Source organism: Eumetopias jubatus, unplaced genomic scaffold (assembly GCF_037043125.1).
Source record: "Eumetopias jubatus isolate StellerSeaLion01/CBP00866 unplaced genomic scaffold, mEumJub1_p1.0 scaffold_4, whole genome shotgun sequence".
Lineage (NCBI taxonomy): Eukaryota > Metazoa > Chordata > Mammalia > Carnivora > Otariidae > Eumetopias > Eumetopias jubatus.
Genome location: NW_028274810.1, coordinates 182670228 through 182691319, shown reverse-complemented (window position 1 = coordinate 182691319; position 21092 = coordinate 182670228). Strand labels below are relative to the sequence as shown.

The 21092-nt window shown below is 36.4% G+C and overlaps 1 protein-coding gene across 1 annotated transcript in view; it reads left to right on the top strand.

The window, feature by feature from the left end:
• The window catches only part of LOC148164638 (lipoxygenase homology domain-containing protein 1-like), a 263084-nt gene that overhangs the window by 49686 nt on the left and 192306 nt on the right, over positions 1-21092 (top strand). The window contains exons 7-10 of the mRNA XM_088022889.1: positions 16278-16353; positions 17216-17292; positions 17389-17420; positions 17576-17705. Coding sequence (XP_087879015.1) covers positions 16278-16353; positions 17216-17292; positions 17389-17420; positions 17576-17705 — 315 coding nt within the window. The remainder of the gene's footprint in view (positions 1-16277; positions 16354-17215; positions 17293-17388; positions 17421-17575; positions 17706-21092) is intronic.

The window sequence follows — 21092 nt, the reverse complement described above, 5'->3', positions numbered from 1 at the left end:
ATCTCTTATTACAGTCTTTGTTTTAAAATCTAATTTGTCTGATATAAGGATTGCCACCCCAGCTTTCTTTTGGTGTCCATTAGCATGGTCAATGGTTTTCCACCCCCTCACTTTCAATGTGGGGGTGTCTTTGGGTCTAAAATGAGTCTCTTGCAGACAGCATATTGATGGGTCTTGTTTTTTAATCCAATCTGATAGCCTGTGTCTTTTGATTGGGGCATTGAGCCCATTTACATTCAGGGTAACTTTTGAAAGGTATGAATTCAGTGCCATTGTATTGCCTGTAGGTGACTGTGACTGTATATTGTCTGTGTTCCTTTCTGATCTATGCTGCTTTTAGGCTCTGTCTTTGCTTAGAGGACCCCTTTCAATATTTCTTGGAGGGCTGGTTTCGTGTTTGCAAATTCCTTTAGTTTTTGTTTGTCCTGGAAGCTTTTTAGCTCTCCTTCTATTTCCAATGACAGCCTAGCTGGATATAGTATTCTTGGCTGCATATTTTTCTCGTTTAGTGCTCTGAAGATATCTTGCCAGTCCTTTCTGGCCTGCCAGGTCTCTGTGGATAGGTCTATTGCCAGTCTAATATTTCTACCATTGTAGGTTACATATCTCTTCTCCCGAGCTGCTTTCAGGATTTTCTCTTTGTCTCTGAGACTCGTAAGTTTTACTATTAGATGTCGGGGTGTTGACCTATTATTATTCATTTTGAGAGGGGTTCTCTGTGCCTCCTGGATTTTGATGCCTGTTTCCTTCCCCGCATTAGGGAAGTTCTCTGCTATTATTTGCTCCAGTATACCTTCTGCCCCTCTCTCTCTTTCTTCTTCTTCTGGGATCCCAATTTTTCTAATGTTGTTTCATCTTATCGTATCACTTATCTCTCGAATTCTGCCCTCGTGATCCTGTAGTTGTTTATCTCTCTTTTTCTCAGCCGCTTTACTTTCTATCATTTGGTCTTCTATATCACTGATTCTCTCTTCTGCCTCATTTATCCTAGCAGTTAGTGCCCCCATTTTTTATTGCACCTCATCAATAGCCTTTTTGATTTCGACTTGGTTAGATTTTAGTTCTTTTATTTCTCCAGAAAGGGTTTCTCTAATAACTTCCACGCTTTTTTCAAGCCCAGCTAGTATCTTTAAAGTCATGATTCTGAACTCTAGGTCCGACATCGTACTAATGTCCGTATTGAGTAGGTCCCTGGCTGATGGTACTACCTCTTGTTCTTTTTGCTGAGGTGATTTTTTCGTCTTGTCATTTTGTCCAGAGAATAGATGAATGAGAGAACAAAATGCTAACAGGTTAACAACGTCCCCAGCAAATATACTGTATACAAATCAGAAAAGACCTGAAACCAGGGGAAAAGAAAGGGAAAGAAAGAAAAAAGAAAGAGGGGAAAAAAAAAAGGTAAAAACAGAACAATACAAAAAAAGGAGAATATGATCAAATGTGATCAGGCTAGTGCATAGATCAGTGTCACACATTAGATTTTGGGCGTATTTTGGTCTGTTAGAAAAAAATGCCTCCTAAAATTTTGAAGGAAGAAGGACATATATGTGCAAAATAAGCGTTGATACAATGAAGGGATGGAAGATGACTGTAAAGATGAAAATTATAAAAGATTTTATTAAAGGAATTGATAAGTTGTTTGAAAAAAGAAAGAAGATTTAAAAAAAATAAAAGAAAAAAGGGAGAGAATGTGATCAGGCAGGGTACTAGAACAAAGCCATACACTAGTGATTTAGGGTATATTTTGATCTGTTAGAAGAAACTATCTCCAGATTTTCAAGAGAGAACAACTTATATGTATATGCCAAAAATAAGGGTAACTACTATGAAGGGATAAAATATGACTCTAATAATGAAAAATAAAAAATGTTTTTTTTTAAAGGGATTGATAAGATGTTGGTTGAAAAAGGGAAAAAGAAAAATTTAAAAAAAGTTAAAAAAATTAACTTTGAGGAACTAATGAATCATGGTTAAAAAAAAGCTATGAATTCTATGTGCAGTATTCCCCTAGCGCTGGAGTTCTCCCATTCTCCTTGATCGGTAAACTTGGTGTTGGCTTGCTGGCTGTTCGTGCTGATCTGGGGGAGGGGCCTGTTGCCGTGGTTTCCAAATGTCTTTGCCGGAGGCTGAATTGCCCCCCCCTTGTCGGTCCGGGGTAAGCAAGCTGCTCGGGTTTGCTCTCAGGAGCTTTTGTTCCCTGCAAGCTCTCGGTACAGCTTTGGAGGACCAGGGCGAAAATGGTGGCCTCCCAGTCTCCACCCGGAGGAGCTGAGAACTCGGGGCCCGCTCCTCAGTGCGCCCCCAGAGAAAAGCAGTCACTCCCGTCTCCCTGGTCTCCGGCTGCACTCCATGCTCACCCGGCATGTGCCCGAGCATTTGTATCTCTGGCACCCGACCCCGTGTGGAGTCTCCAAACCCAGCAGATCCCTGTGGTGCGTTCCCGCGCCGCTCCTCCTGGGGGAGAAAGGGGAATCTCCCCGGCTCTGCCGCTTGTTGGGTCCCTGCTGGAGGAGCAGTGGCCCGATTGGGTCACGGATCACAGTTTATGGCATCCCGGAGCTGAGAGCCCGCGCCTCAGCTCTGTCTCTGCAGCCGGCTTCCCCGCTCTGGTACCTGGGAGCTCTGCCACACTCAGGCACCCCCGGTCTTTCTGTGACCACAAGCGTCCTGAGACCACACTGTCCCGGGAGGATTCCACCTCCTGTTTAGCCACTGCAGCGAGGTCCCTCAGCAGAGCCAACTTCTAAAAGGTCCACTTTTGTGCCCCGCGGCTCTATCACTTGCCAGAAGCGGCTGACGGAGCCCCCCCCCCCCCCCCCCGCCACCTATCCTCTGGAATATCCCCTCGGATTCACTTCTCCGCATGTCCTACCTTCCAGTAAGTGGTCGCTTCTCTGTTCAGAGAGTTGTTGCTACTCTCCTCTTCGATCTCCTGTTGAGTTTGTAGGTGTTCAAAATGGTTTGATCCCTATTCAGCTGAATTCCTGAGACCAGACGAAATCTAGGTCTCCTACTCCTCCGCCATCTTGCTCCGCCCCTGACAATACAATGTTTTTGAGGAAATTACTGAATAAAGTATGTAAACTTATATCTGTGGATTTTTTTGGAGGAAGTATAGGCATGTTTTGGAGATACTGCAATCTCTAGACCACTTTAATAAAGTGAATATCACAGTAAAGTGAATCAAATGAATTTTTTGGTTTCCCAGTGCTTATAAAAATTACGTTTACACCAAACTGTAGTCTTTTAAGTGCATGATAGCATTATGTCTGAAAAATGTATTTCCTTAATTAAAAAATACTTTATTGCTTAAAGAGACTAGGCATCATCTGAACTTTCAGTAAGTTTTAATCTTTTTGCTTGTGGAGCGTCTTACCTCAATGTTGATGGCTGCTGACTGCTCAGGGTAGGGGTTGCTGAAGACTGGGGAAGCTATGGCAATTTAAAAAAATAAGACAATGAAGTTTACCACATTAATTGACTCTTTCACAACTGATTTCTCTGTAGGATACAGTGCTGTGAGATAGCATTTTTCCCACAGTAGAACTTCTTTCAAAATTGAAGCCAATCCTTTCAAATCCTGTTGTTGCTTAGTCAATTAATTTTATGTAATATTCTCAATCCTTTATTGTCATTTCAACAGTCTTCAAAGTATCCTTACTAGGTGTAGATTCCATTTTAGGAAACCACTTGCTTTGTTCATCCATAAGCAGCAGGTCCTCATCTGTAAAGTTTTGTTATGAGATTGCAGTGACTCAGTCACATCTTCAGGTTCCATTTCTTTTTCTAGTTCTCTTAGAGTTTCCATCCCATCTGCAGTTACTTCCTCCACTGAAGTCTTAAACCCCTCAAGGTCATCCATGAGGATTGTAATCAAATTCTTCCAAACTCCTTTAATGTTGATATTTTGACCTCTTTCCATGAATTGCAAATGTTCTTAATGGTATCCAGAATGGTGAATCCTTTCCAGATTTCCAATTTACTTTATCCGGATTTTCAGATGAATCACTATCTGTGGCAGCTGTAGCCTTATAACATGTATTTTTAAAATAATAACACATTAGAAGTTGAAATTACTCCTTGAACCATGGCCTGAAGAATGACTGTTGTGTTAGCCAGCACAAAAACAACATTAATCTCATTGTACATCTCTATCAGGGCTCTTGGGTAACCAGGTACATTGTATTGTACATTGTACATTACTGTAATATATTGCAGTAATATTTTGAAAGAAATCTTTTCTTTTTCTGAGCAGTAGGTCTCAACAATGACCTACAAACTAATTTGAAAAAATGTATCTGTGAAACATAAGAAAGTGAAGCACAATAAAATGAGGTATGCCTATAATGCTTAATATTAGAAAGTATTTTCTTTTTTCTTTTTTTTAAAAAGATTTTATTTCACAGAGAGAGACACAGCGAGAGAGGGAACACAAGCAGGGGGAGCAGGGGAGGGAGAAGCAGGCTTCCCACTGAGCAGGGAGCCCGATGCAGGGCTATATTCCAGGACCCTGGGATCATGACCTGAGCCGAAGGCAGACACTTAACTACTGAGCCACCCAGGCGCCCCTAGAAAGTATTTTCAGTTAATGAGGAGATATACCAGTTAATAGTTAATACTTTATTAAATTAGTAGAGATAACCTAAAAAAATGGCCACTTTCAGCACATTTATTCAAGTATTGGAAGTCCTGGCCAGATCAGTTAGTCAAGAAAATAAATAAAAGGCATCCAAATTGGAAAGGAAGAAATAAAACTGTCACTATTTGCAGATGACATAATACATATATTTAGAAAGCCCTACAGACTCCACCAAAAAATTGTTAGAATTAATAAACAAATTCAGTAAGTTGCAGGATATAAAATCCATATGCAAAATTCTGTTGCATTTCTATATACTAATAAGAAAGAGTCAGAAAAAGAAATTAAGAAAACAATCCCATTTACATTTGCATCAAAAAGAATAAAATACCTAGGAATTAATTTAACTAAAGAGGTAAAAGACCTGTACACTGAAAATTGTTAAGACACTGATGAAAGAAATTGAAGAATACACAAATAAATGGGGAGATAATCTATGCTCATGAATTGGAAGAACTGATATTGTTAAAATGTTCATACTATCCAAAACAATCTACAGATTCAGTGCAATCTCTGTGAAAATTCCAATGGCATTTTTTATGGAAATAGAACAAAGAATCCTAAAATTTGTATGGATCCATGAAAGACCCTGAATAGCCAAAGTAATCTTGAAAGAGAACAAAGAACCAAGTGAACATCACACTTCCTGATTTTAAACTGTAATTCAAAACTATAGTAATTAAAACAGTATGGTGTTGACTTAAATGAAGCAGAATAAAGAGCCCAGCAATAAACCCACACTTATATGGTCAACTAATTTACAACAAAGGAGCCAAGAATATACAATGTGGAAAGGATAGTCTCTTCAATAAATTGTGTTGATAAAAGTGGAGAGCCACATGCAAAACAAACAAACAAAAAAAACCTACACCACTATGTTACACCCCACAGAAAAATGAAATCAAAATGGATTAAAAACTTAAATATGTAAGATCTGAAACTATAAAACTTCTAGCAGAAAACATAGGTGGTGAGCTTCTGTTTTTTTTTTTTTTTAAAGATTTTATTTATCCGACAGAAAGAGACACAATGAGAGGGAACACAAGCAGGGGGAGTGGGAGAGGGAGAAGCAGGCTTCCTGCGGAGCAGGAGCCTGATGTGGGGCTCAATCCCAGGACCCTGGGACCATGACCTGAGCCGAAGGCAGAGGCTTAACGACTGAGCCACCCAGGCGCCCCAGGTGGTGAGCTTCTTAACATCATTCTGGCAAAGATTTTTTGGATTTGGCACCAAAAGCCAAGGCATCCAAAACAAAAATAACAAGTAGGATTACATCAGACTAAAAAGCTGCACAACAAAGGAAATTATCAAAAAAAATGAAAAGGTAACCTATAGTGTGGAAAAAATTTTGTAAATCATATATCTGATAAGTGGTTAATATCCAAGATGTATAAAGAACTTGTACAACTTAATAGCAAAACAAAAACCAAAAAACAAAAATCCTATACAATACAGTTAAAAAATGGGCAGAGGATCTGAAAAGACATTTTTCCAAATAATTCGTCCAGATGGCGCACAGGTATATGAAAAGATGCTCAACATCAGCAATCATCAGGGAAATGCAAATCAAAACCACATTGAGTATTACCTTACACCTGTTAGAATGGCTATCATCAAAAAGGCAAGCGATAACAAATGCTGGAAGGGATGGATAGGGAACCTTTATGCACTGTTGTGAGAATGTAAATTGGTACAGGTACTGTGGAAAGCAGTATAGAAGTTCCTCACAAAATGGAAATAGAACTACCATATGATCCAGCAATCCCACTTCTGTGTATATATCCAAAGGAAATGAATTCAGTATCTCATAAATATAGATGCACTCCCATCTTCATTGCAGCATTGTTTACAGTAGCCAATACATGGAAACTGCCTAGGTTTCCATCAGCAGATGAATAGGTAAAGAATTGTGGTCTATATATAGAATGAATATTATTCTGCTCTAAAAAAGAAGAAAATCCTGCCATTTGTGACAATGTGAATGACTTTAAGGACATTATACTGAGCGAAAAAAAAAGACAAATACTGTATGATCTAACTTATATGTGGAATACAAAAAAGCTGACCTCATAGAAACAGTAGATTGGTGGTCGCTGGGGGCTGGGTGGAGGGGGACAAGCTTCCAGTTATAAGAGAGATAAGTTCTGGGGATCTAATGTATAGCATGGTGACTCAAGTTAATAATACTATATTAATAATTGAAATTTTCTATGAGACTAGATTTTATTTTATTATTATTTTATTTTATTTATTTGACAGAGAGAGAGAGACAGTAAGAGAGGGAACACAAGCAGGGGGAGTGAGAGAGGGAGAAGCAGGCCTCCCGCGGAGCAGGGAGCCCGATGTGGGGCTCGATCCCAGGACTCCGGGATCATGATCTGAGCCAAAGGCAGCCACTTAACAACTGAACCACCCAGGCACCCCTGAGACTAGATTTTAAGTGTTCTCACCATAACAACAACAACAAAAAATGTAATTATGTGATGTGAAGGGTATGTTAACCAACCTTATTTTGGTGTTTATATAACAGTATATACATTTTTCAAATCAGTAAGTTGTACACCTTAAATTTACACAATATTATATGTCAATTATATCTCAATAAAGTTGGGAAAAACAAGTAATGTAAGAAAGAAAAATTGGGAAAAATGAGGGAAAGAAAATAATGAAGGCAAAAACAGAAATCAAAGACTGAAAATAGAAAAACAGAATTGATGTCACTTATAGGAATGGATTCCTAAGGAAAAAAAGTACAGACCCTCACATAGTAAACCAACACTGAAAAGTCGAATAAAAACGAGAAGAAAATAAATGCCAAAATAAGGTATAGTGGATATAATACAAATACTTATCAGATAAAAGTTTTGAGACTATTATATACAGTTTTGGATAAATAAATTTAAAGCTCTGCATGAACTGGATGATTATTTAAGACAAATTGACTGAAGAAATTTAGCCTAAGAAATTATGAATGACCCAAGAAGGCAAATTTAACTCAATATTTCTCAAAGAAAAAGTAGAAAATGGCAGGAATCAATAATAATAAACATTTTTAGAAGGCTAATCTCTTTCCAAAACCTCTGTTTCTATTTGGATTTACCAGCACTTTCTCTAAAGTGTCCGTGAAGCAGACATTTTCAGTGCTATATAAAATGTTCCAGATTATGGAATTGGAAACTTCTAAATAGACTTAATGATACTGAAACTTGAAAATGTACAAAATATAGAACTATGATTTAGTGCTTCTTATATTGTTCTCTATTATATTCCCAGTATGAATAAGAATGCCTACAGGCCTCAGAGGACCTATTCTAAAGGAGTTATCTTTTTGTTTACATATTCATGTTTTATAATGAAAATGCAAGCTACTATTTTTATTTGATAATTTTTCCACATTTGTTTAAAAGTATTTGCTATGGTCTGAATGTTTGTGGCCCCCTAAATTAGTAGGTCGAAATCTTAAGGCCCTATGCAATACTGTTAGTAGTTGGGGCCTGTGGGAGGTGGAGCCTTGAGGAATGCTCTTATAAAAGTGGTTCCAGAGAGAGAACCCTAGTGCGTTTCACCTTGTGAGGACACAGTGAGAAGGTGCGGGCTATAAACCATGAAGAGAGTTCTCACCAGGTGGCTATGCTGGTGCCTTGATCTTGGACTACCCAGCCTCCAGAACTGAGAAATGAATTTCTGTTGTTTATAAGCTAGACAGTTTGTGGTATTTTGTTATAGCAGCCCAATCAGATGAAGACAGTATTTTAATTTGATGGTTAAATTTCTCATTTCCCTTTCCTCCAAATATTCTAATAAAATTGACAATCCTGAGGATTTTCACAGTTGCACAATGTCCTGTTTCCCATAGTGTTTGTATTGTCCAGAAGAACAGTTGTAGATCAGCCTTACTGATAAATGCATGTGCACATATCCTGTTAAATATGTACAAAATGAATCAAGAAATATAATAAAGGAATAATACATAACAACTAAGTAGGGTTCATGCCAAGAAATTGAAGGGTAGTTCAGTATTATAAAATCTGTTAATAAAATACATCACCTCAAAAGGTTAAAGTAGAAAAATTGTTAAAAGTCCAATAATACTATTATTAAAAGTTCTTTGAACATTTGGAACAGAAAAAATATTTTAAAATAATGTAACTCAAAACAACCACTTAATAAACAATGAAATTCATTAAAGTTTGAAATACAAAAAGGATTTCCTCATTATGAGTATAGTTATTCTTTGGAAAGCATTATAATATATTTCCTAACACAATTATAATTTTGGAAAGAAGACAGTTATTGCTTACAGGTGACAGAAATGTCTATTAAAATGCAAAGAGCATAAATTAAAAAATAAAAGAAATAGAATTTATAGTGACTAGAAATTTAAATCAATATACAATAACTTGAATCTGGTTTTCTTCTATAGAAAATATAAGATATAAAAGATCTTAGAGTGGCAGCAAAAATATATTTATATATAATATTTATAATATATGTAATAACTAGCATGAACAATAAAAAGCACATGCACATCTGACTTATTAGACTGGCCTTTTCTGAAAGCCATACTGAAATAGGGAGTTCTAGGCAAGAAAGTTTGAATTATAAGTCCTGTGCCTGTTTCAGATTAAGTGAACCTATTTATTCCTTAACAAATTATTAACCAATGATCTCAGCTAGCTGTGTAATCCATTTTTTGGTGGTGCTACTCCAACAGCATTGTGCTTGGGGTGTTTATGTTTCATTTGTTTTGGGGGGTTTTTTTGGTGAGAGGTGAAGGTTTTGTGTTTCCACATATTTAGCTTCAGGTCTTAACTGTCTGTGTCTGTGACGTACTGGCAGTAAAAGGACTTTAGAATTTTGATGAACCAAAATGCACCAGGTCTGTCCATTTGGTTAGGCAAAAGCAATCTGCAGTGAGATTCATTTTACATAAGATCTCAGACTACAATGGAGAGAATCTGCTGCAATGGTTTCTTACAGAAAGACTATTGTTTACTCCAAAATCAAGTGGAGCATCACAAGTGAGGAAATAAAAGGGTTGGGGAAAGAAAGATAATAATACAGATATACCTACTAATTTTGATCAAGAGGTATAGGCTCAGAGTAGATAAAATCTGAAATACAGGGTAGGACAATTGACCTAAAGTAAGTCCTGAGACAGATAGCTGACTCCCTTTTTCTATCCCTCACTGATTAAGCTAGTCACACAATACCACATATTATATGATTCCATTTGTGTGAAATCTGTACAATAGGCAAATCTATCAAAATGAGAAAGTAGATTAGTGGTTGCCTAAGTCTAGGAGAGAGGAGGGGCGATGGTTAGCAGTCCCAGTGAATAAGTACAAAGTTTCCTTTGGGATTGATGAAATTGTACTGATTTGGGGTTATGATGGTTGCACAAATATAGATATATTACAAAGCACTGAACCCATTTAAACAGGTGAACTTTATGTATGTAAATTACTTCTCAATAAATCTGTTAAAATTATAATGTTATTAATCTGGAAAACTTAAAAGGACATAATAGACTAGCATTTTGGAAAAGATTAACAAGGAAGACTCACATGAAAATGCATTAAAGATGACAATTTTAAAGTACAGTTTAGTGAATGTCACGATAATAGGCAGACAGATAAGTAAGTGACAAAATAAGGCCTGAATTAGATTTTAAGTGTATTTAATAGAAAAATGATCTGGGGATACTAAAAAAGCAATTCAAAATGGCCCAAAATAAATTTTTATGGTTCATAACTAAAAATTAAAAAAATTAATTATAAGCTATATTTTTAATTAAACTTTTTTTTGAGTATAGTTGACACAAAATGTTACATTAATTTCAGGCGTACAACATAGTGATTTGACAAGTTTATACATTATGCTATGTTCACCAGAAGAGTAGCTACCATCTGTCCCATTACATCGTTTTAAAATATCATTGACTGTATTCCTTATGCTGTGCCCTTTATTCCTGTGATGTATTCATTCCATAACTGGAAACCTGTACCTTCCTCTTCTCTTCACCTATTTTGCCCAATCCCCAGCTCCCCTCCCTCTGGCAACCACCAATTTGTTCTCTGTATGTATAGGTCTGATTCTGTTTTTTGTTTGTTTACTCATTTTTTTTGATTCCAATTATGAGTGGAATCATATTGTATTTGTTTTTCTTAGTCTCACTTATTTCACTTAGCATAATACCCTCTAGGTCTAACCATGTTGTCTCAAATGGCACAATCTCATCCTTTTTAGGGCTGTGTAATATTCATCTTTGTGTGTGTGTGTTTACACATAACATACCACATCTTCCTTATCCGTTTGTCTGTTGATGTGTACTTAGGTTGCTTCTATATCTTGGGTATTGTAAATAATGCTGCAGTAAACATAGGGGTGCATATATCTTTTAGAATTAGTGTTTTCATTTTCTCTGGGTAAATACCCAAAACTGGAATCACTGGATCATATGATATTTCTATTTTTAATTTTTTGAGGAACCTCCATACTATTTGCAACAGTGGCTGAACAAATTTACATCCTTACCAACAGTGCACAAGGGTTCCTTTTTCTCCATATCCTCACCAACACTTGTTATTTCTTGTCATTTTGATTTTAGCCATTCTAACTGGTGTAAGGTGATATATCATTGTGGTTAAACTTTTTATTTTCAGGTAATTATAGATTGGCATGCAGTTATACAAAATAACACAGAGAGATTCTCTATATCCTTTACCCATTTCCCCCCAATGGTAACATCTTGCATTATCAGGATATTGATATTTACACAGTGAGGACAGAGAAGAGTACCATTGCTACAATGATCTGTCATGTCTCCTTTTTATAGCCACATCTACTTATCTTCCTCTATTTCTTCCTCAAATTCCCAATTCTTAAACCCTAGCAACCACTAATCTGTACTACATACCTATCAGTTCTCATTTCAATGCTCATTTCAATACTGTTATATCAATGAAATCATACATTATACACTCAGTTGGGATTGGCTTTTTTATTCTGTATTTCCTAGTGATTCATTCAAGTTGTATGTGTCAGCAGTTTGTTTCTTTTTATTCCTGAGCAGTATTCCACGGAATGGATTTCCCTCATTCACCCACTGAAGAACATCTGGATTGTTTCCAGTTTTGGGCTATGATGAATAAAACTGCCATGTACATATGTGTACAGATTTTTATGTGAACATAAGTTTTCAATTTTCTGTGACCAGTGCCCAAGAATGCAATTGATTAGGTAATATGGAATTGTATGTTTAGTTTTGTAAGAAATTGCCAAACTTTTCCATAGTGTCAATACCATTCTATATTCACACCAGCAATATATTTGTGATCCATTTGCTCAGCATCCTTGTCTGTATTTGGTGTTTTGCTGCCTTTTTTTTCCCCATTCTGATGGGTATGTAGTGACTTATCATTTTTATTTTTATTTTAATTTTTATAAAAATAATGATGTTGAACATATTTTTATGTGTTTATGTCCTCTTTGGCAAAATTGTCTCTATGTTCTTTGCCTCTTTTGTAATGGATTTTTTTTAGTGTTAATATTTAAGAGTTTTCTTATATATTGTAGATACTAGTCCTTTGTTGGATACATGGTTTGCAGATATTTTCTCTTAGTTTGTAGCTTGTCATTCCACCCTCTTACTAAGGTCATTTGCGGAACAAATTTTTAGTGTTGAGGAGATCCAGTTTATTCATTTTTCTTTTTTTATGGATTGTAGTTTTGGGGTGAGGTTGAAGAACTCTGCCTAATCCTGGATCACAGACTTTTTTCTTATTTTTTCTAAAAGTTTTATACTTTTACATTTCACATTTAATTCTATGATTTGAGATTTTATATAAAGTGTGAGATGTAAGTTGAAGTTAATTATTTTTACCTATGAATGTCTAATTACTCCAACACCAATTATTGAAAAGCCTATCCTGCCTCCACTGAATTGTTTTTATACTTTTGTCACAATGCAGTTGGGCATATTGATGTGGTATTATGTCTGGATTCTCTGTTCCATTGATCTATGTGTCTCTCCTGCCAATACCATACTATCTTGAGAGCTATTTACTAGGCCTTAATATCAGGTACATTGATTCCTCCTATTTTAATATTTTTAAATATTGTTTTTGCTATTTTAAGGCTTGTCCTTTTCTATATAAATTTTAGAAAAGCTTATCCATATCTACAATAAAACTTGCTGAGATTTTTATGGGAACTACATCAAACTTAGAGATTAATTTGGTGAGAATTGATGCATTTACTATGTTGGACTCCAATCCATGAATGTAGTATGGGTATGTCTCTTCATTTATTTAAGTATTTTTTTATTTCTTTCCTCAGAATTTTTAAATTTTCAGCGTACAGATTCTGGACATGTTTTGTGAAGTTTATATCTAACTAATGTCTAGAGTGATTTTAAGTGGTATTGTGGTCTAAATTTCAATTTCCATATGTTCATTGTTAGTGTATAGAAATGTGATTTATTTTGTGTGGTGATTTGTCTTGTATCCAAGACCTTATTCAACTCAATTTTTAGTTCTGGGATTTATTATTATTATTAGTAGTAGTAGTAGTAGTAGTAGTAGTAGTAGTAGTAGTAGTAGATTGTTTGGAATTTTATCCATAGATAGTCATGTCATTTGCAAATAGGAGAAAGCAGTGCAAGCTGGGGCTACTTAGCACTCCACTATCTATCTCCCATCTCTGGTGTCAGTGAGTTCTGGTGGGGGCTGAGTGTCTACCCCTACCTAGCATCGTGAGGTGTGGAGAGGTAGGACAATATGGAATAGTTGACATTCTACTTCCCCTGTGCCCTAGTCATCAGTGAAGCCCAGTGAGCTGAGTTTCTACTCCTATCCAACACCAACAAGGTAGAGTGAGGTGGTGGAATTGGGACTAGTTGGTACTCTTCAGACTCCCCCTTCTTTTCTGTGGGGCCCACTGATGTAGATGAGCTTCTGTCCTTACCCCACAGCAGCTTCTATCCTTACCCCACAGAAGGATGTGACTCAGGCCCATCCATCCTTCCCCTCCCTGTGGAAGCAGAGGGTCACACCAGGGATATTACTCTCCTCAGAGGCAGTAAGGCACTGTAAATGCCTTACTTATTTTTGTGGGAAGGTATCAGTGGGCAGAAGGAGGAAGTGAACTTCTATCTAGTTGTCTGCAGTGAGTAAATGCCCCATTTCTGCCTGGGGGGGTGTTAGAAGTTGAATGTGTACACACACACACACAGCTTATGCTTCACATCAACAGGGGGGACTGCCTGCTAAAAAGAAGATTAAATGGGACTCAGAGGGGCACCTGGGTGGCTCAGTTGTTAAGCGTCTGCCTTCGGCTCAGGTCATGATCTCAGGATCCTGGGATCGAGCCCTGCATCGGGCTCCCTGCTCGGCGGAGAGCCTGCTTCTCCCTCTCCCACTCCCCCTGCTTGTGTTCCCTCTCTCGCTGTGTCTCTCTCTGTCAAATAAATAAATAAAATCCTTAAAAAAAATAAAAAAAATAAATGGGACTCAGAGTCTCATAATATATCCAAATGTCTAGGATACATTAAAAAAAATCACTAATCTATAAAGAACTTGGAAAAAATGGCCAAAAGGTAAATCTTTAGTATTATACAAAGAAATATGATATTTACAATTTAACCTTTTTCCTTGTCAAATTTTGTAAAATTTTAGTTAACCCACAAGGTTAGTTTATGGTGTGTAGAAAACAACCCCTAAATTTCAGTGAATTACAGTGATAACCTATTTCATGTTTACATTGTCTTTTGGCTGATCTTGGCTCCACTTGACTGTTCTTGTCAATATGTTTTTATATAGGTACTTTTAAACTAATTACTAATGAAATCTATTAACTTATAAAGCATTTTTAAAATCAATTCCTTGGGGCTCCTGGGTGGCTCAGTTGGTTGAGCATCCAACTCTTGGTTTCAGCTCATGTCCTGATCTCATGGTTGTGGTTATCAAGCCCTGCATTGGGCTCTGCACTCAGTGAAGATTTAGCTTAAGATTCTCTCTCCCTCTCCCTCTGCCCCTGCCATTCATGCTCTCTCTCTCTCTCTGAAGTGGATAAATAAATCTTAAAAAAAAAATAAATAAAATCAATTCCTATCATCTCCAAGAGTTTTCTTTACAGACTTCTGAGTAGCTCTTAAAACCCATTTCAGAATTCTGGTAACATTTTAATTTTCCTTGAAGGAGACAAGAAATTCTATTTATTTTTTGGTAAAATTTAAAAATGAAATGAAGCATTTTGGTGATGACATTTTAAGCATAGGAAATGGCATATGTAAAGTAACAGCATATGTAAATTATGAATATTAATTATCTATGGCAGTGGTTTTCAAAGTGTGGTTCCTGGATTTCAAAGTATGGTTCCTGGATCATCATAACTGTCTGGAATCTCATTAAAAATTTCATTCTTGGTTTCTTTTATAGAATGACCTATCATTCTGGGTTGTCTGGGGCTGTCCTGGTTTTAGCACTGAAAATCCTGCATCCTGGGAAATTCCTTTCTCCAGGGCCATCTGGGACAGTTAGGCACCTTAGGTTGCTTATCCCAGGCCTACTACATCAGAAACTCTGTGTGGTGCTCAGCAATCTGTGTTTTTATAATCCCTCTTGGAGGATCACTGATCTAGAGAACTAGGAAGAGTTTGGCATGGTTCCATAATGGGAGTGTGTAATAAGGGATGAAATTAAAAAGTAAGTAGAATGGGGCACCTGGGTGGCTCAGTTGGTTAAGTGTTTGCCTTCTGCTCAGGTCATGATCCCAGGGTCCTGGGATTGAGCCCTGCATCAGGCTCCTTTCTTGGTGGGGAACCTGCTTCTCCCTCTCCCTCTGCCCCCCACTCATGCCTTCTCACTCTCTATCTCAAATGAATAAAAATCTTAAAAAAAAAAAAAAAAGTAGAGGCCGGGCAGTGAAGGCCCTTGTATGCCTTATTAAAGAGTTTCATCCTATAGTTGGTAAGTATTAACTCATAAACTCAAGGATTTTTAATTAGAGGAGTATAGATTTTGTGCTGGCTCTTTGTATAGATGAAACTACTGTGTCTGGTTAAAATATTCCATTGTACCTATAAATAAAATTAAATTATATTTAACCAACTCCAGTTTGAAAATTAATATAAAATCAAATATTTAAAAGAAGATTACTATCTTCATAGCTCAGTCTGTGTGCTTCAACAGTTTCTAAATGTTCATTTTTTAGCTTATCAAAATATATACTTCAAATTTGAGCTTTATGTGTATGTTTTGGAAATAGGAGTATTGCTAACTCATTAGTTGTATATTTTTTGGAAGATGTTAGATCCAGGAATATAAATGCAGTTTATGAAATCAAGAGAAATTGCAGAATTGTTCTGTTTTCAAGTGCTTGGAAAATCATATTGAAGTAGATATCATAAAACATGAAGTCTTAAAATATGTTGTGCTTTTGGTACATGTATAAGAAATATTTTTAAGTACTTCTTATAGCTTACTTCTCATGTTTTGCTTTATTTGAAGTATTAAACCTTTATGGTGCATAAAGCTTTTATGTATATTTGGAAGCTAGGACCTCTTTTCAAAACTTCAGGTAATACCTGGACCAAACATATTCACACCATATTATTCTTTCTTTAATTCGTGTTTAGGAAATGGCTGGTTTCTTGATGATGTTATAATCAAGGATCCCATAACAAATCATGAATATACCTTCTTCTGCCACAGGTTTGTAGGTGTGCTTTTTCATTGAAAAAATCCATTTCATATTAGTTCCAAGTTATTGTATTTTGGAGAAATGGATAACTCATTCAATTATTCCTAGTTACTGATGCTTTGTTGGGTAACTTTTTGAAGATTAACTTTAGGGGCTTCTGCTTCTGTTTGGCAAGATATACATTATGTTTATCATCATTCCTGATGATATAAGTTTAAATCTCTCTTGGTAAATTAAGGTAGATTTAAAAAATATGATTTTATATTTCAGTAAGAAGAATGAAAATCTCTGGCTAGAAAACTGATTCCCTTTGGACTAGGTCCCAAATTAAGTTCAAATATAATAAATGCATAAAATAAAATTCACATGTGCCTTTTTATATGATGAAGACATTGCTGACCCACTGTCATTAGGCATTGAGTTTTGGGTTATTCTTCCAATAATGGTGATAGATTTGCTCTTTCTTTCATTACTTGCCTGTCTCTTTCCCCATGGAACCAATAATAGCCATTTATGAAATAACTGACTATAGTTTGAACTGTATTTAATGGCTAAAAAAACCAGGATAACATAACTGGTCCAGTGGATGTAAGATTTATGACCTGGGTGGGCTAACTAATTCACCTGTGGATTAGAGAAAGTCATGTTTCAACCTGAACCTGATAGCAGCTTCTCCTACCTCCCTTGTACCTCCTACCTACCTCATAGTCATTTCAAGCATTTCCTTTTCCATTTTCTGCTCTGCTCTTACCATTTCTGCTCTGCTCTTTTTCTAGTTCCTGTTATCCATTATTTCTGACTTGGCTCCATAATTGCCAGTGGTTAGTGTAAATATAAAGCGACAATATTCTTGATACACTTTTCTTTCCACAGATGGCTGGACCAAGGGGAAGATGATGGTAAGATCTCCAGAGAACTGTATGCCACAGATAACAGTATCATCTTTGCTAGTGAGTGTCATATATTGGAAAATGCTCTTTTATGATGATTGAGGAAAGTATGACTCTGCTGAAATTAATGATTTTCTCCTTCCTTTATACCTTCAGGGCAGAAGCTAGAACTTAATAGAAAAGAAACAGTAAGATTTTACTTTTGGTCATAAATTATTTGGTACAAATAGTGTCCAAATAACTATTTGATATGTTAAAGACAATTTATAATGTTTAGTAAGCAGTGTTTCTTAGTAATTTCTTTGTCTTATGTTATTGCTTTTGGTTTTGTTTTTATATTTAGTGGGCTGCAGAAAGATGGAAATTTATGAAAGGAAATACTCTTCAATTCTACAACAGGCTCACTGGAGGGTTTGTCCGTCTGCATCCAGATGGCACAGTTGATGCAGTTGGAGAGAAGACAGACAAATACGGTAAAATCATTTGGTAAAACAAGAGGTGCTGTGACAGTTTTGGGAACTGGAGGAAGGCAGATCTAGACCCAGTTTAATTTGCAGTTTTGTTTCTTCTTTCCACATGGCTTTACACCAGTATTAAGTCATTTAAATAATTGACTACCTGCATTAATACAAATAATCAATAGATGACAGGCTTTAAATCTGGGCCAACAATGTCATTTTGCAGAACAGTACACCATGAAAAAACTTATATTTGCTATTAATTGAAGAATAAAATGTAGGCAATTAACATTGTTAATAAAAATCAGCAATTGTAGCTCTTGAATCGTACAGCCATTTAAGGTATTAAGTTGGTTCTACTAAATATTAAGTGGCTATCTGTTTAAAACACTGTGTTAAATAAGGGCCACAGAAACAACTAAGACATTATTCTGAATTCCAGAGGGTCACAACCTAATGAAGAGGACAAACACAATTCTAATAATTTTTTTTTGTAGCTAGTGTCATAATAAATGTATAGAGGAAAAACTAGGCAAAGAAAAACTAGATTTGATGTTTAGTGAATCCATGACCATAAGAATTAATGAAGAAGGAGCAAACTGACAATGGTAGATCTTTGATTATAAACCCAAACCTCTAACTCTTTTTGAAACAAATTTAGTATTTAAACAAAATTTGCCAGCTGCATCTGTGAATGTAACTTTGCTGTACTTTGTTAGAAACTGTTGTTCAAATAGCTTCTACAATGTGCTGGAGATACTTAACCAATAGCATTTCCTCAAAATGTAACCTCCTCTACCTTATATTAGAGATCCGAAGGAATAATCCAGTTTTATCCTCTAGGAAAACATGTGGGAGTCTAAAAATACTTCCTAGTATCTTCTCTTTCCAAAATTAATCTATTCCTTAGACATTTTCTTTACCTGTTGGTTCCCATTTAGGATGATTTACCTACTTAGATAGTCAAAATGGCCCCATATATCCTATTGCCTGGGGCTGGTACTCTTTTTCCTCATTGAATATAGTGGATTGTATTTCCAAATGTGGTCAGAAAAATAGCTCTTGTTTATAATCTGAAACTGTGAAGGATCTAAGTTTTACACTACTTTCAGATAACATGAGAGCACAAAGACTAAGACCATTCATTTCCCACAGCAAATGCAGCAGCCAGAGCAACATCTTGCTTTGTTCCCCAAGTCCCAATCCTACGATATCCTGAGGCAAGGGCCTGATAGTACCTGCAAATGTGGATGGGTGCATTAAAGGAGAGAAATCTCCAAATTAGGAAACTCTGATTTTATATAGGGTTGCCCATCCTTCTTTCCAGATACAAGAGAGAAGAGATAGAGAGCACTTATCTTTATTCTGGAATATAAGCAAATCTTCTCCAAGGAAGGGAAGGAAAAGCCTTTACCTTTATTCCCCCAGGGAGGGGGAAAGAGAGAGGGAAAGAGGGAAAGAGAGAGGAGAGAGAAGAGAGAGTTGGAGGGAGGGAGAGCAAAGAGAGAGATGGAAGGAGGAAAGGAGAGAGAAAAAGAAAGAAAGGAAAGGAGGGAGGGAAGGAGGTGGTGCGGATAGATCTCTGTGCTTTTTTATGATGGACTGTTCCCTTATACAAACATTTTGTAAGTGCATTTATTCAGAGGGCTGGACTATGCAGGAAAATGACAAATGTAGGGAGACAAATGTTATCTTCTAACACCCATCACAAGCTAGTTTGTAAAGGGAACTTGCCACTCCTACATCAACAAGTGGAATTCATTTCCTTACCCCATGCTGGGTCAACCCTTTCTACATGTTTTGACTAACAGAATGCAAATGAATAAACACTGTAACTTCTAAAATCTATATCTTCTACCATTATCTCTTGGATTAATCCTTCTTGGAAGCCAGCCCTCATGCTATGAGGAACGCCAGACAGCCATACAGAGGCTTCCAGGGAAAGAACTGATGCTCTGACAGCCCCAACTTAGTTCTCGCTCTATAGCCAAACATATGAGTTCCTGCATAGATCAGACTAACTGGTAGATATCAAGAGAAACATTTACCGTTAAGCATTTCTAGCATCTTAATATGCTAGTCCTTTAATATATAAAGTAGAATGAGCATTCCTTAAAAGGGAGGTGCAGGATAGTATGAGTAATTTTCCTTGGCATAACTGACATTTCTGCAGCAGGAGGTCTTTTATATGTGATAATTACTTGCAGGATTATTTCCTGATGTTATGCTCAGTGTCCCATAAATTCACACTCATGAATTAGTTTTCACATGCTGGAAAGTGTTGTGAGGAACAATGCTGACCCATGGACATCTTTTCAGGAAAATATTTTAAGAACATGTCTCTGAGATCTGTTTGCTTGTAATTTTCACTCTACAAAACAATGTTGTTTTTATCACCATGAGACAATACTTCTATTTAATTATCAAGCTGGCTGTAATTTAGATATTTCCATACGTAGAGAGTTAGAATGCTCATTTCTCTGAGAGCTGTTGAGCCATTTATTGGCAATACTGGACCTAAAAGCACCACACAGCATGAAAAGATCTTTAAAATACCATAGGGAGCTTCATTTTATGATGATAAGCTCTTAGGTATTAAAACCAATACTATGCTAACATTGATTATGACAATCATAAACAAGTCTTCTAGTCTTTAGTGTAGGATCTTAGAACTAAAAAGAAGGAGCAGACAGCCAAAGCAACTCAGTTTTTAACTCTAGAGTCTTGATAGTTACTTTATGTCAGGGTCATTTTCACAAACTTCCCATCCTCCAAAATTTTAAAAGATTTACTATAAAATATAGATTCCCATAGTTTTCTCATTTTACAGTAGTTTTTCAAGACAAAAATTCATAATATAAATTCAGATTTATTTAACTTATGTTCTAACAGGATTAAGCATGCATTTTAAAAACATGTCACTGGAAGTTTTTTTTAATTTATTAACAAATAATATATTAATTTTTTCAGGGGTACAGGTCTGTGATTCATCAGTCTTACACAATTCACAGCCCTCACCATAGCACATACCCTCCCCAGTGTCTATCACCCAGCCACCCCATCCCTCCCACCCCCCTTCCTCCAGCAACCCTCAGTTTGTTTCCTGAGATTAAGAGTCTCTTATGGTTTGTCTCCCCCTCTGGTTTCGTCTTGTTTCACTTTCCCCTCTCTTCCCCTATGATCCTCTGTCTTGTTTCTCAAATTCCTCCTATCGGTGAGATCATATAATACTTGTCTTTCTCTGATTGACTTATTTCTCTTAGCATAATACCCTCTAGTTCCATCCACGTCATTGCAAATGGCAAGATTTCATTTTTTGATGGCTGCATAATATTCTATATATATATATACCACATCTTCTTTATCAATTCATCTGTCGGTGGACATCTGGGCTCTTTCCAT